Below are 15,714 nucleotides of genomic sequence, written 5' to 3' on the forward strand. Positions count from 1 at the left end.
GAAAAAGTGTTATGGACAGACGAATCTAAGTTTGAGGTGTTCGGATCACAAAGAAGAACATTCGTGAGACACAGAAAAAATTAAAAGAGGCTGGAAGAATGCTTGACACCATCTGTCAACCATGGTGGAGGCAGTGTGATGGTCTGGGGGGGATTTGGTGGTGGTAAAGTGGGAGATTTGTACAGGGTAAAAGGGATCTTGATCTTGGAAATCACTCCATTTTGCAATGCCATTACCATACCCTGTGGATGGCGCTTAATTGGAACCAATTTCCTCCTACAACAGGACAATGACCCTAAGCACAGCTCCAAACTATGCAATAACTATTTAGGGAAGAAGCAGTCAGCTGGTATTCTGTCTATAATGGAGTGCCCAGCACAGTCACCGGATCTCGACCCTATTGAGCTGTTTTGGGAGCAGTTTGACCGTATGGTAAGTACGAAATGCCCATCAAGCCAATCCAATTGGTGGGAGGTGCTTCAGGAAGCATGGGGTGAAATCTCTTCAGATTACCTCAATAAATTGACAACTAGAATGCCAAAGGTCTGCAAGGCTGTAAATGCTGCCAATGGAGGATTCTTTGACGAAAGCAAAGTTTGAAGGACACAATCATTATTATTTAAATTATCTATAACCTTGTCAACATCTTGACTATATTTCCTATTCATTTTGCAACTCATTTCATGCTTGTTTTCATGAAATTCAAAAGGCACTTGCACATCTGAGCAATCTCTTTGCAGGTGCATGGCAACAGTTGAACAAGATGAAGGAAAAAGGAAACCGCACACTGCTCTTGGTAGTATCACTGATATTTAATAAGCTTACGCATTGGCCTCACGGCCTCCGTCAGAGTTTTTGTGATTTTTTTTAAATTAGCACCCTTATGTAGACCTAGCCCCACCCACATCTGTTCCATGCATGGAAAGGGGTTGGAGGTAAAGGAAAAACAAATAAGTGCTACCAAATACAGTGCCTTGCGAAAGTATTCGGCCCCCTTGAACTTTGCGACCTTTTGCCACATTTCAGGCTTCAAACATAAAGATATAAAACTGTATTTTTTTTGTTAAGAATCAACAACAAGTGGGACACAATCATGAAGTGGAACGACATTTATTGGATATTTCAAACTTTTTTAACAATCAAAAACTGAAAAATTGGGCATGCAAAATGATTCAGCCCCCTTAAGTTAATACTTTGTAGCGCCACCTTTTGCTGCGATTACAGCTGTAAGTCGCTTGGGGTATGTCTCTATCAGTTTTAAAGCCTGAAATGTGGCAAAAGGTCGCAAAGTTCAAGGGGGCCGAATACTTTCGCAAGGCACTGTATATGCATCTCACAAATACTATTTAGACACTGGTTAGCCCAGTTAGCTACCTAGCAACCACACTAGCAGAAAGTCTGAAGATAAATAAATGCTAGCCAGCTAGTTGGCATAAGCTAATGTCTGCTAGCATAGCTACTTCCTTTTCAGATGTGAGTTTTCAAAGAATTATCTGATTGTGGTGGCTATGGCGAAGAGGCACTGAGTTGTTCCCTAAATATGATTGAAAATGGGTAGGGCATTAAGGCAGCTGCCTGTGCTTTTAAAGTGCCACCCAAAACTCTGAGGCGCCACCGAGACAAGCAGTTCAAAATCCCAGGCTACAGCCATTTGGGTGGGTTACCAGTCTTCACTGGCTCTTTCGAATGTGACCTGGTGAATCAACCTCCGCCACAACCTCCACCCCACAGCCTACCCAGCACCCACAGGTCTCCAGTGACCTTGCTCCGGATGTTGGTAAGAGAAAGAAATGTCAGCACACATTTTAGGAAATATATAGTAGGATATAGAGTGATTATAAATGTGTTTATTGAACCAATAATCATGAGTTCTTGTTGTTTATTTGTTTTTTTAAGTACCAGTTCTACAACAACAAACAGAGGTAGGGGTCATATTGGGGTTGTTCCCCAAGCCAAGGATATACGAGGCGAGGAAAAGAAAGGTTGAGCCGGCTACAGTCCTGACAGCTTCTAAAAAAGGTTCCTCCAGGTTCAAAAACCACAACAAACACTCTAAAAGAAGGGGATGCAGAATGCTTGTTCTGTAAAGGGCTCCTCTCTGTTACCTGTGGCAGTGTCAGGTGGGCTCACGATGCTCAAATTTAACTGGGGTGGGATTAATTTGCGACCTCTGTGTCAATAAAAAAATCTGGGAAAATGCCAATGTGTTAAGTTATTGTTATGAAATGTTTAATGTGCGGGTGTGTGTGTATCTCTGTGTGTGTGTAATCGATATTTAATTAGATATATACCGATGAATTTCTTCCCAAATCTAATTATTACAAACTTTTGAAAACCATTTGCTCTTGAAATTTCATTTTAAAGACTATGAGTTTAGTTTAACTGTACATAATGGAGTGTAAGGAAAAGGTCAAAGAAGAAGGAGAATTCATGTGCAGGTGAGGTAAAAAATAGGGACACTTCTGTGAAATCCTATGGCATAATCTTCTATTGGGCTAAGTATCTTACCCCGATTACACACAGTTTAGCTTGGCAAAATGCCCGTCCTAAAAAATGTATTGTATTATATAACTAAAAATCTGTCAACTGTAGCCATTTATTTTCCTTTGTTGCGTTAACCTAAGCACAGCCATCATCCACCTGCATTTTTTTCTCTCCAAATGTTGCTTTTTTTTGTGTCAGAAATTAGACATTGATCTTAAGAGGGTGAGCTCAGCTGTGAATGGTCCTGGCGCACCAAAAGGTGTCAAGGGAAGCCTGTTTGGATTTGGCCTCAGACCAATCACATGACATCACATCAGAAGCCAAACGTCATTGACAGAAAAAAAAACTTGAATTGTTGCATCTTGTTGTGTTGTTGTTCTCCGGTGGCTAACTAGCTAGCTAAAATCGTCCCTTTCCTAAATTAGCCATAGATGGAGATAGGGATTTGGACTTGTAATTTTACTTAATTCTCGTTACTGGCCAATGATTCTAATGACGATTCTAATCCAACTATAAATTAATACACTGTGCCCATGGCCTGAGAGGATGGAAGTTCAATATGTAGCCAGATGTAGCATGCTAATGTTAACTAGCTCACCTGATGCATCATTGCCCATTAAAGGAAGTTGGCCTAGCAAGCAAGCATTCTAGCAAATAGCCTAGGACAACAAAAACTACAATTGTGTACTGATGACAGAGTTATAGACCGTTTAGGCAACATGAAAGAGGAAGTTGGCATTGGTGTTTCTTTACAAGTAGGGTGAGTCAACATGTTTTTTCTATATACAAACACACAAATCAGTACCATGGACAGACACATCATATTTAGCTTACGTTGATTGGACTAAATCGTTTTTGGTATCTTTTATTTGTCACTGTATTAGACTAAACATAGGTGATTAGATGATGCAGAAATGTTGAAGTTGAAATGGTGCTGGAATAGTGGAGGCTGTTCCTGTTTTCTTTGCGACTTGCTGTAACTCTCCATGGTTCTAAATCAATAGTTGTTCAGTAGTCTGAAAATGTCAGAAACATTACCTTGCTTGACCATGCTGTAGGGTCATTTTTAACCTTTATTTAACTAGGCAAGTCAGTTAAGAACAAATTCTTATTTACAATGACGGCCTACACCGGCCAAACCTGGGCAACGCTGGGCTAATTGTGCGCCCTATAGGACTCTCAATCACAGGTGGTTGTGATAAAGCCTGGATTTGAACCAGTGTGTCTGTAGTGATGCCTCAAGCACTGAGATGCAGGGATATGACCGCTGTGCCACTTGGGAGCCCGTGTTACATGCAATATGTTTTGTGGATTTCACAGGACAGATTTTATTGATTTTTATTTTGGAGAAGTTCTATTGTTGTATTTCCTTTAAAACAGCTCATATATTTTTGCACATCATTTTATACACATAAAAATGGCATAAAAGCATAAAACACAGCATTTCAGTATTACAAAAAAGTTTGTTAAAAAGTAAATGTTGTTAAAACCAATAAAAACAACCAGAAATAAAATGACTTAAGACATGGAAAACATGTTAAAAAGTCACTTTGTTAAAAGGCTGTCTTCGGTCTTTTGTACAGGAACGGGGTGAGTCGTTATCAAACTCGCCTCCTCCTGCTCCTCCGAATAAACGTCTGTCCTGTCCGTCGGGGCCCAGAAGAGATCCCTCCCCTAGGCGCCGCAGCTCTGTCAGGCCGTGGCCGCCAGGACCTTTGGTGTTGTGGGGACCCTTTGTCTGGGGTCGAGGCCCCCTTTCTTCTGTACCACCCCAGGGCTTCCGTGGCTGCCATGGCCGCTGCCTGGGGGGTGGTCTCTACTCGTTTCGCTACCAGCAGGTTGTGGGAGGACCACAGGGCTTCCATCAGACTCGTGAAGGTGGACCTTGGAGAAGGCCTTCGGTGGAATAGGCCTTCGGCCCACCCCATACAGCACGAGCTGGGGCGTCAGGTCATCCCCTGCTGGCAGACACGGGGAGATCAGGTGGCCTCCTTCCTTCCACAGGTCCCTGGCTGCTCTGCACTCCCGGAGCAAGTGCCTCACCGACTCATCTTGGCCGCAGCCTGGTCGGTGCACGTGGATGTCCTCGCCATGCCCCGGGAGTGCATAACGGCCCTGACCGGGAGGATCTCGTGGGCGACCATCCAAGACAGGTCCAGGTGCCGATTCAGCAGGACAGATGTTGCTATCTGGTTTTGTAATGAAACAAATGTGTGGTTGAATTTATTCTCCCACTGCCTAATTATTGTCTCGGCCTTAGGCTTATATATCACGATGTCAAGCAGTGGAGGCTCCTCAGAGGAGGAAGGGGAGGACCATCCTCAGAGAATTTCATAATAAAAAATAGTAAAACATTTTAAAAGTTATCCTTTTTTGATAAAACTATGCTAAATATATTCACTTCACCGAATAATTGATTAAAACACATGGTTTTACAATGAATGTTTACTTTAGCCTCAACAGCACTCTGTAGGGTAGTGCCATGGTGTAGTCGGAGGACAGCTAGCTTATGTCCTCATCTGGGTACATTGACTTCAATAAAAAACCTAGGAGGCTCATGGTTCTCACCCCCTTCATTAGACTTAAACAGTAATTATGACAACTTCGAGAGGACGTTCTCCAACCTAACAGAGCTCTTGCAGCATGACCTGGCATGTTGTCCACCCAATCAAGGGATCAGATAATTAATCTATTATAAGCATAAGATACAGCTAACTAGCACTGCAGTGCATAACATTTGGTAAGTAGTTGACTCAAAAAATGTGACAATAGTTGAACAGTTAACAAATTACATGTATTTTTAAATAAAGAAGCAAGAGAGATTTTTTTGTTGTTGCTTTCACTTACTTAGCTAGCAAATGCAGCTAGCTAGCCAAGTCTACTCAAATTGAGGGATGCTATGTTAGCTACAGTTGCTGGCTATGACTATCCAACACAACACTGGAACCCTTCCAATTGAAGGTAAGATTTCTGTTTACTAATTTAATGCCAGTGGGGCTCATCGGTGTAACTGCTAAACTGCTTATTGAACTGCACACTAACGTTACTGCATGACTGTAGCAGGTTTACTAGTGCGTTAGTTCTATTAGATATGTTGACTATGACATTACTTTACATAGTGACAATGATGTAGGAGAGCACATATATGTGAGAAGGAACTATGTTTATGTGTGATCAGGGGTGTATTCATTCGGCCAATTCTGTTATTAAACAGAATTAAACGGAACAGGGATAAGCATACCCGGATTTGTCCACTAATGGACTAATGATTACACCCTAGATCAACTAGATGCAGGCAAGTGCGCGCAAGGCGGTATTGAATGGGTCACTGTCAAATTTCTATTGACCTGTGTGCACTTACATGATAAACTTTCATTCATAGGCTAGGTTGATGGGCTTGATGGGTATAGGGAAAATTTGAGTATCATGTAGTACCCTAAACCTATCGATGTTACATTGAACTGGGTAAATGGAATATGAATGACAGTCATCCAATATGCTGTAATAGAAATAAGGCAATGTTCATGAGACAAAAAATTGTCCTCCCTCATCTTGTAAATGAGAACTTGTTCTCAACTTGCCTACCTGGTTAAATAAAGGTGAAATAAATACACATCTTAAAACGGCGCCTACTGCCAAAGCATGTGAACTAACAAGTTACAGAAAAAACAATGCAATTGACACATATTTTGTAATATTGCTTTTTATGGGATGGGGGGCTTGCTTGCTTTCCCGGTGATTTTACCCACGCACCGCTACTGCCGACCTTGGATGTGGGATATAAAGTATTACATAAACAGGACATGGATAGAATGATGCTGGATGGACTCTCCATATAGAGGAAATAGCTCCATCTTGTGTTCCCAACATAGAGCAGGACCTGGTTGTCACACTTGTGACCAGACATGAATGACACTTTCAAAACTGGGAAAAAACGAGCTCCTACTGAAAAAATCGATTTGAACCTGTCATCCACCTCGATATTCCAACTCGGACCTCTTTCTAGAGCTTCTGACGTCATGATATGACCTCGTATTCCCCGTAGTTTTGAATGTGGCATGAAACCAGAGATACAATCCCGCATATTCATATTACAGTCACATTTTGATCGACTCCCATATTTATTGGGTGAAATACCAGTGTGCCATCAGAGCAGCAAGATTTGTAACCTGTTGCCACAAGAAAAGGGCAACCAGTGAAGAACAAACATTGTAAATACAACCTATATTTACATTAATTTATTTTCTCCTTTTGTACTTTAACTATTTGCACATCATTATAACATTGTACCTAAGACAATGTATGATGTTTGAAATGTCTCTATTCCTGTGACACTTTTGTGAGTGTAATGTTTCCTGTTCATTTATCTATTTCACTTGCTTTGGCAATGTAAACATGTTTCCCACGCCAATAAAGCCCTTCAAATTGATACTGTATATAATGGCGAGATGGTTTTGTCTCCGCTCCAACAATGGGGGTTGAAGTCCCAATGGCAGGAAGGCAGAAAGTCTGCTATTCATGGTCAGATTGACGAGTGAACACTCTCTCTTCCTCCCTGCCATTGACCACTTCTCCCAGTGAGGGGAACGTAGGACAGCAATGCCTTGTTAAAGAAGGGCTACTGATAGCTTGTATTGAGTATTCTGGTAGAACACTTTTGGTTCTTACTGGGACCGACTGAAGGGCAGTGCCCACTTTTGACATCAACTGTATTAGACTTGAGCATTGATACTTGTGGATTGGTGCAATTCTTCAAGTTTGAGTTGTTTGTGTCAACAAGTTATACTATAGAACTTTGATACAGTGAGTTATTTTGTACAATGGAATGACACTAAAGTAACATCAGTCATGGCAGGGAATAATATTATCAAACAAGAGAATGTCAAGAAATGCTTGCTAGTTTTCTGATTCTACAATTCAAAACGTGTAGGTTTATGTTGAGTTTATTAACAGTTTTAACTTATCAGTACATTTACAAATTGTGAGGAACAGGAGGGCATGACAATAACAATTGATAGGAAACACTTCCATGATTTTCGGAGTTCTGACAAGTCTAACGCCCATGAAGTTCCTGGTAGCCAGTAGTCAGCCTCGTCGTGACAGATCAATGTCCATGCAGCGGATGGTCCATGAAGACCGAATCCGGGGAATAGAACACTAAAGAGTGGCGTGAGCTTCTTTTCCACCGGAACATCGCCAGGCCACTTCTATTCCTCCTCTGTTTCGTATTGGTGTTTGATGTGTTTCCATAGTTTCTACAAACAAAATACAACATTTCAAGTTGAATTATACGTGTAACGACCTATGATGCATCCTTCCTATGAAGAGTTAAATGAACTAGCTAGCTAAACAAATAGCTAATGGACATAAACTAGCTAGCTAGGTTAGCTAAAAGCCTAGGCAGGCGGTCGTTTGTCCTTAGCAAGGTCAGACGTATGCTGCGGGAAGATCTGTCAGTTGACTTACCCCCCGATTCAATTGCTCGAATATGGCATCGCCTCCCTGGTCAAACATTCGTTCAAAAAACACTGCTCCGACCATGATGGTAACGGCAAAAGTAGATGTTCTCCTGAAGAGCAAATTGTAGACACCTTTAGCGAGCGACATGTTAACTGATGGTGATTTCGAGAAAGGAGGAAATGACGACATATTAAATTAAACTGAAGTATGATGGGAAAAGTAGTTCTAAACATGTGCGTCATATCAATGTGCGCCAAAGTAAACGTGAAAACAAAATACTGACGATATGACATACATGGTCTTTGAGAGTAAACACTTACATATCATACAAATATAATGATGGCAAACTGCGGAGTGGCTAAGCTGGAGAGACAGCAAACCCGCTAGAGGACACCCAACCTGTTGTTGCAGTTACTAGCGGTTCGAGGTCGTCACTAATTACCACAGCCACAAAGTGATACTTATTTCTAAACCCCGCATGTTTCTACAATTAATCTTGTTAAAATATGATTTTGAACCTAACCTTAACCCCAACGACACTGCTAAATGTATGCCTGTATTCCATGGAGAGATACTATGCTACTAGCCTCATAACATAAATATGCATAGCCATCTCGAGACCACTACGAAATAGTGTTTTTTCTGAAAGTTGCAGGGATGTCACGTGTCCTACTTATATCATTACACTGCAAACAACCTAAGCATTACGAAACTTATATTCAATCATATAAACCATACATTCTTTGGTTGACTTCCAAACAAATACTCTTTGCTTAGTGGGCGAAAAACGCCACCTGCTGGAGGGAGACAGATTTTCCTCCGAGTTGGGCCTCTACCTCATCCTCTCTGATAGAGGGCTCACACTCCAGTACAATAAGGGGCGATGTTTGCACCTCTCGATTCGCCAATACAAATTTAAAGAAGAAGAACATCACGTGATATAGCTACGACCTGAAAAATAAATTATACATTTGGACAGTGACAATCTTTGCTGAAGGCTGTTGGGGAGGAAGTGGCTGGATGGTGGTTGGAAGAGCGCGCTTATTTGAAATGGTAAAGCTTCTTGGTAGCTACTGACAAAGAAGAACATCAAGACAAAGCAGCTGCTTTACAGTGTGGGATTCCTACATTCTGAGGGGTTTGTTCTGATTGTACAGAAATTGTGGCAGCTGGTTAAATGGCATCCCTTGAGAGGGCAAGAACAAGATGTATGTCAGGAGTAGTGCAGTATTATCATAAGGAGACGTGAATACGGAGGAGGAATAGAGGGGAAAAGAGAGGCAGAGGAGGAGAGGGGAGAGAGAGAGAGAGTTGGTTAAAAATGGTGGGAAAAGGGGAGATGATTTGTTCAAGAAGAATGGTACAAAGTGTAAGCAGAGTAAATGCCGGATCGAAGACGGGGAGAAATGGAAGTAAATGAGGGTGAAGTATCAGAGGTGGTAGGTGTGGTCAGGATAAAGAGTCTGTGACAGTAGGAGTGACATTTTTTGAAAAAGTGGATCCTTTTGGCTGATCCATTTGTTGTTTCAAGGTGGGTGAAAACAGAGTTGGGTGCTGTGGAATTGGTGAAGGTAACCAGAAGTGGTCTTGTGTTTCTGTTGGTAAGAGGGAGCAGGCGCTCCGTGTTAAACTAATGGGGACAAAAAAAGTTTAATTGTTATGTAGCACTATATTGAATCACTCCAATATGGTAGCCTTCCGCTCAGCAGGATACATTCCGAGTAAGAATTTCAGATTAGTCCTGTGTACCAGGTCGTGCTGAAGCTGACCCCCTTAAATAGCTGCTGCCTCTCTACTCCCACCACTTCATTTTCTCGGCTCATTCCAGAGAGGATGTGCTTGGTAAGAGCTCTATGTTAGTCTATAAGCGCAGAAGTATACCTGCAGCTATTCAATAGCTTGGAGCAGCTAGCTAGCTAGCTGGGTCCTCTGCTGTCCCCCCCACTTGGTTTGGTTTTATCCTTGTATTTAATTACTTGTGTACCAACCTGGGCGACAATCAGTTTGGTCGACCAGTATTGCGGTGCAAGTTGTCTGTGTCTGGTTTGTCCATCGGAACCCTCCCGGTTAGCCTTCGAACTCAGGGACCGCGCCGAACTCCGCAAGATCGGGAGTCTGTGTATGTTTCACTCCGGCAGGCTTGCAGTTCTACCCAGAGAGTGAGTCACGTGCTCCTAGGCGCAACACGCTTATCTCTCAAAGGGCGTAGCCATCTTGCCTAGACTCTTGTGTGTTCCACGGTGATGAGCTCTGCAGTAGTTAGCTTAACAAGAGCAGGACTAAACACACTCCCAAATACACTCTCAAAGTAGATGCCGCTCGGCCCGCATCAAGCAGTGATTGTAAAAAGTGTAAAACCGTTTGTACATCACACGACTCGGGGGCAATATTATGACCCACACAGAACAGAATATGCCCCACCGCATTTGATATGATGCGTTGGTGGAGGAAGCCCTGGCTTTCTGCAATGTGTTCGCCACATTGTCCTGAATTCATATTGTCCCATTTACGCCTCTCAGGGGCCAAGCCCAAAGCTGGAGGTGATGTGGGTCCAGATGCCAGAGCGTCCCCCAAGCCTAAGAAAGCAGATCGGGCCTCATTGGCATCTGCCATGGGATCCCAGAGAGGAGGGACAACAGAAGGCTGAACCATAGTCGTCTCTGCCAGTATGGGGCTATCAGGAGCAGACGGTGGCCCTTTAAACTGACCCTGTTTAGCCTAGCTGTGATTAGGGGAAATGGCGGGAACATAGTGTCATTGCCGGCTAATTGTGAGCAAGGTCGTCCAAACCCAGAGGGCCTGCAGGGTCCGACATTGAGAACCAGCTGGGACAATGAGTGTTCTCCTGAGATTCAAACAGGTCCACCTGCGCTCTCACGAACCGTTCCCACAGCTGTAACACCACTTGAGGGTGTAGACTCTTGTCCCCCTCCGGTGGGCAATTTCTCGAAAGCATGTCCGCTGCCCGGTTCAAGACCCTGGGGATGTGCGCAGCCCGCAGGGATGCTAAGTCTGAGCCCACAGCAAGAGCTCCACGGTGCACACTAGCTTCCTTCTGTGGGCTCTGTTCAGTATCACTCCCTCCAACAGGAAGGAGGGAGAGGGCCGTTATAACAGAGTCTTCACACATGCATTTGTCACCGATAGTTGACTATGTCTATGTCGTCTCTGGTGTGGATGGTGAGAGTTGAACCATCGCTGGAGTGGCCTGAGGTGAAGAAGGCCCAGCGTAATCAACAGAGAAGCCGACGTGAGTAGACCGAGTAACTTCTGGCACTCCAATACGGACTCGGCCTGTATCTTCTCCAATCTCACCTGAGGGAGAAATGCTCTCATAAGAGTTGAGTCGATCAACATTCCCAGGAATACCACCGTTTGTGAGGGAGTCAGGTTGCTCTTCTCTCTGTTTCGGGTGAGGCCCAGGTCTTGAATGTGTTTCAAGATTATCCTTGCGTCTGCTGTAGCTTGCTCACTTGATTGAGCACACACCAGCCAGTCGTCCAGGTAGTTCAGCACTAGTATGCCCTAGGACGTGATAGGCGCTAAGACTGCGTCCATGCACTTTGTACACCGCGCCAGTGAGAGGCCGAATGGGAGGTACTTCCAGTGATCTTGATTAACTGGAACGTGGAAGTACGCATCCTTCAGGTTGAGTGGTGAACCATTGGCCTCTTAAGACTGCCTGCAACACCCGCACTGGTGAGAGCATCTTGAAATTGAGCTTGTTTAAACATTTGTTGAGGCCGCGCAGGTACAGGATTGGCTGAAAGCTGCCGTCCTTTTTCGGAACTAAGTAATACGCAGAACCCACTTAGCCGTTCTAGTGGCTCTATCTTCCTTATTGCATCCTTGCTCAGGAGCGAGGCTATCTCCAACCGGAGCACCTCCTTCCAAAACCCATCTGCCACCGAGGTGACCCAGGTGGCACTGTAGGACGGTGGTTGGCATCGGAACTGTAGTTTTTATCCCCCCAGGACTGTGCCCAGTACCCAGGGAGACTCCACCTGCCTCCCACAGTTTGTCTTTTGGGCATGGGAGAGACAGCCGAGGCCCATCCTTCTTATCTGCTTGCCTCCGCTTGTAAGGGTTGTCACGACGCCTGTCCTTGTGCTATTGGGGTGTGAAACGCTGGTTCCCATTTCCCTGTCTAGGCGAGAGAGGCGGGGGGCCAAGATGTTGCTAGAGCGCCCTGCCCTGTCTTCCAGCTCCTCTGAGGGGCGGGTGTAGGGCACGCAGTTGCCAATAACTCCTGCAACGTCTCTGCCTTTGCATAGTTTTGTAGTCTGCTGTATGATGTTATCCACCCCTGGCCCAAAGGTGGAACCTGGCGTGAAGGGGAGCTTTACTGAACTGGCGTTGATAGTTTAGACTGTGCCAGCCAAAGATGGAGGTGTGAAGTCACCACTGAAGCCAAAGCCTTGCCGTTGGCACGTGCTATGTCCGTCTGGAGCATAGTGAGAAGCCTTGACACCTCTGTGACCTCCTTAAGAAGCTCGTCACCACCCCCTGGGAGGTGAGGGATCAACAGGGAGAGGTAGGATTACAGCATCGTAGCCGTGTTTACAAGGCATGCCATGATGGAGAGGGTCCCATTGCTTACTCTTTCAGGTCCTGGTTTGAGGCGAGGCACCTTGCCAACAATTTCCTTGTCAGGGAGGATCAAGGCAGCCACCATGTCATCCATCACCCGATAGTGGTCTAGCCCCAAGGACTCTGCATCCCTTAGGAGAGTCAACGGCCTGGTCTGGATGTCGCAATGGAAGCGACCTCCCATCTTGCTCCAGTATTCGCGGACTGCCAAAGCGAACTTGGGGCAGATTGGTATAAGAAGCTAATCAGATGGTGCTTCTTCCAGCTTGATATCAAAAGCGGTAGCCACTCTCGCTAAAAACTCCTGTGTTGCTTCCGTCACCACCAGGGGTGCCTCTGTAGCGGTGCTCCCAGCTACAGATGGCGATGTGGACTGGGTCGATCATTGATGTGCTCGGAACACTGATGCACTGTCATCCAACTCCAACTCGTCTCCAGCGTGGAGAGAGGGCGTCGTCGCCGTCATTATCCTTTCCGCCTGACGTTCAAGACGGATCAACTCCTCAGCCATACTGAGTTTGGAGGAGGGCCCCCAAAGTGGCGGAAGGAGTGCTGCAGTGACAACGCATCACCCCAGGGGGGGAATACGGTCATCAGATGGGGAGGACTGTAATGTGGCCCTCATCCCCTCCAGGCTTGCTAAGCGCATGACCACTCTCACATTGGACTATGGACACTATTACTACAGCATTTCAGCTAGCTGGCTGGCCTTTGCCATCTGCTTTGGTGGCGCATTCTACTAGAAGAGTAGCTACATCATAGGCCTGGTTTTGGTATTGTCTGGCCATGCCTAGTTCACTGATTTAATCTGGTATTGTGATACCATATTGTAGTGATCCAAAATAGTGCTACATAAGAAGGTTACGTATACAACCACAGTTATTTGCGCTATTGGATCACTCCAATCCTCTTGTGATCTACTACGCCTCGAAAGGAACTTGAGGTGGGAGTAGTGCGTCTGCAGCTATTTAAGGGTGTCAGCTGCAGCACTACCCAGAACACGGGACTAATAAGAAATTCTTACTCGGAATGTATCCTGTCGAGCAGAAGGATACGATATTGGAGTGATCCAATAGCTCACATAACCGTGGTTACATACATAACTTTCATTTTGCTCTCATCGGAAGGGCGCCATTGAGAGGAGTGATTACTGGGGTAGGGGTAAATGTGAAAGTTGACCACCTGAAGGGGAAGATTCCCGGTGTTTGTGATGCTCGTCGTTTGGTGCGACACAGACAGGGTGGTGTGAGTAGTGACGGGGGCATGAGAGTCATTGTCTGTCCTTTTGAGTTTTGATGTTGAGTCAACAAGGTGATGTTAGGATATATAAGTTATCCTGTATGAGCTTTTGTGCCAAATACATCACGTTGTTATAGGTGTCAAGCTTATGGGTATGTGGCAGCAGTGTGTAGGAGGGAGGTTCCTAGGTGTGAGAAGTGTGCAGAAGGGCATGAGACAAAGGAATGTGTAGCATTGGGGAAAGTAGTGGTATGTGTTAATTGTAGGGGTGCCCATGAGCCCGGGAATCAGACATTTCTGGTGCAAGAGAGGCAGGTTGAGATTTCCAGGGTTAGAGTAGTGCAGAAGTTGTTGTATGCTGAGGCAATGAATAATGTAGAGGGGAGTGTGAGTAGCAGAGCTATACCAGTACAGAGGGTTAGGCCAACAAGTGAAATACAGTACCAGTCAAAAGTTTGGACACACCTACTCATTCAAGGGTTTTTCTTGATTTTTACTATTTTCTACATTGTAGAATAATAGTGTAGACATCAAAACTATGAAATAACACATGGAATCATGTAGTAACCAAAAAAGTGTTAAACAAATCTAAATATATTTCAGATTCTTAAAAGTAGCCACCATTTGCCCTGATGACAGCTTTGTACATTCTTGGCATTCTCTCAACCAGCTTCATGAGGTAGTCACCTGGAATGCATTTCAATTAACAGGTGTGCCTTGTTGAAATGTAATTTGTGGAATTTCTTTCCTTCTTAATGTGTCTAAGCCATTCAGTTGTGTTGTGACAAGGTAGGGTTGGTATAGAGAAGATAGCCCTATTTGGTAAAAGACCAAGTCCATATTATGGCCAGAACAGCTCAAATAAGCAAAGAGAAATGACAGTCCATCATTACTTTAAGACATGAAGGTCAGTCAATCTGGAAAATTTGAAGGACTTGAAGATGAATAATATGAAGTTTCTTCAAGGGCAGTCACAAAAACCATCAAGTGCTATGATGAAACTGGCTCTCATGAGGACCGCCACAGGAAAGTAAGACTCAGCGTTACCTCTGCTGTAGAGTATAAGTTCATTATAGTTAACTACACCTCAGATTGCAGCCCAAATAAATGCTTCACAGAGTTCAAGTAACACACATCTCAGCATCAACTGTTCAGAGGAGACTGCGTGAATCAGGCCTTCATCGTCAAATTGCTGCAAAGAAACCACTACTAAAGGACACCAATAAGAAGACAAGACTTGCTTGGAACAAGAAACACGAGCAATAGACATTAGACCGGTGGAAATCTGTCCTTTAGTCTGATGAGTCCAAATTTTAGATTTTTGGTTCCAACTGATGTGTCTTTGTGAGCCGCAGAGTAGTTGAACGGATGATCTCCACATGTGTGGTTCCCACTGTGAAGCAAGGAGGAGGAGGTGTGGGGGTGCTTTGCCGGTGACCCTGTCTGTGATTTATTTAGAATTCAAGGCACACTTAACCAGCATGGCTACCACAGCATTCTGCGGCGATACACCATCCCATCAGGTTTGCACTTAGTGGGACTATCATTTGTTTTTCAACAGGACAATGACCCAACACACCTCCAGGCTGTGTAAGGGCTATTTGACCAAGAAGGAGAGTGATGGATTGCTGAATCAGATGACCTGGCCTCCACAATCACCCGTCCTCAATCCAATTGAGATTGTTTGGGAGGAGTTGGACCGCAGAGTGAAGGAGAAGCAGCCAACAACTGCTTAGCATATGTGGGAACTCCTTCAAAACTGTTGGAAAAGCATTCCTCATGAAGCTGGTTGAGAGAATGCCAAGAGTGCGCAAATCTGTCATTAAGGCAAAAGGTGGCTAATTTGAAGAATCTCAAATATAAAATATATTTCTGATTTGTTTTATCACTATTTTGCTCACTACATGATTCCATATGTGTTATTTCATAGTTTTGATATAT

General features: G+C 44.4%; 1 protein-coding gene across 1 annotated transcript; it reads right to left on the reverse strand.

Annotated features, from left to right (window-relative positions):
* Window positions 1-7,411: 7,411 nt before the first annotated feature.
* uqcr10 (ubiquinol-cytochrome c reductase, complex III subunit X) lies at window positions 7,412-8,129 on the reverse strand. Its single transcript, XM_020484493.1, has 2 exons — window positions 7,951-8,129; window positions 7,412-7,739 (listed from the first exon to the last, which is right to left on the reverse strand). Exons 1-2 carry the CDS (start codon window positions 8,089-8,091, stop codon window positions 7,692-7,694), a joined length of 189 nt encoding a protein of 62 aa, XP_020340082.1. The 5' UTR covers window positions 8,092-8,129; the 3' UTR covers window positions 7,412-7,691.
* Between the last annotated feature and the right edge of the window lie 7,585 nt (window positions 8,130-15,714).

The sequence above is a fragment of the Oncorhynchus kisutch genome, linkage group LG6, assembly GCF_002021735.2.
Source record: "Oncorhynchus kisutch isolate 150728-3 linkage group LG6, Okis_V2, whole genome shotgun sequence".
NCBI lineage: Eukaryota > Metazoa > Chordata > Actinopteri > Salmoniformes > Salmonidae > Oncorhynchus > Oncorhynchus kisutch.

Bases quoted from the DNA above. Each gene is read 5' to 3' on its own strand.
- uqcr10 (XM_020484493.1), bottom strand. From the start codon at position 8,091: ATGTCGCTCGCTAAAGGTGTCTACAATTTGCTCTTCAGGAGAACATCT. The intron at 7,740-7,950 runs GTAAGTCAACTG...TTTTGTTTGTAG, and splicing joins TCGAGCAATTGAATCGGGGG to AAACTATGGAAACACATCAA.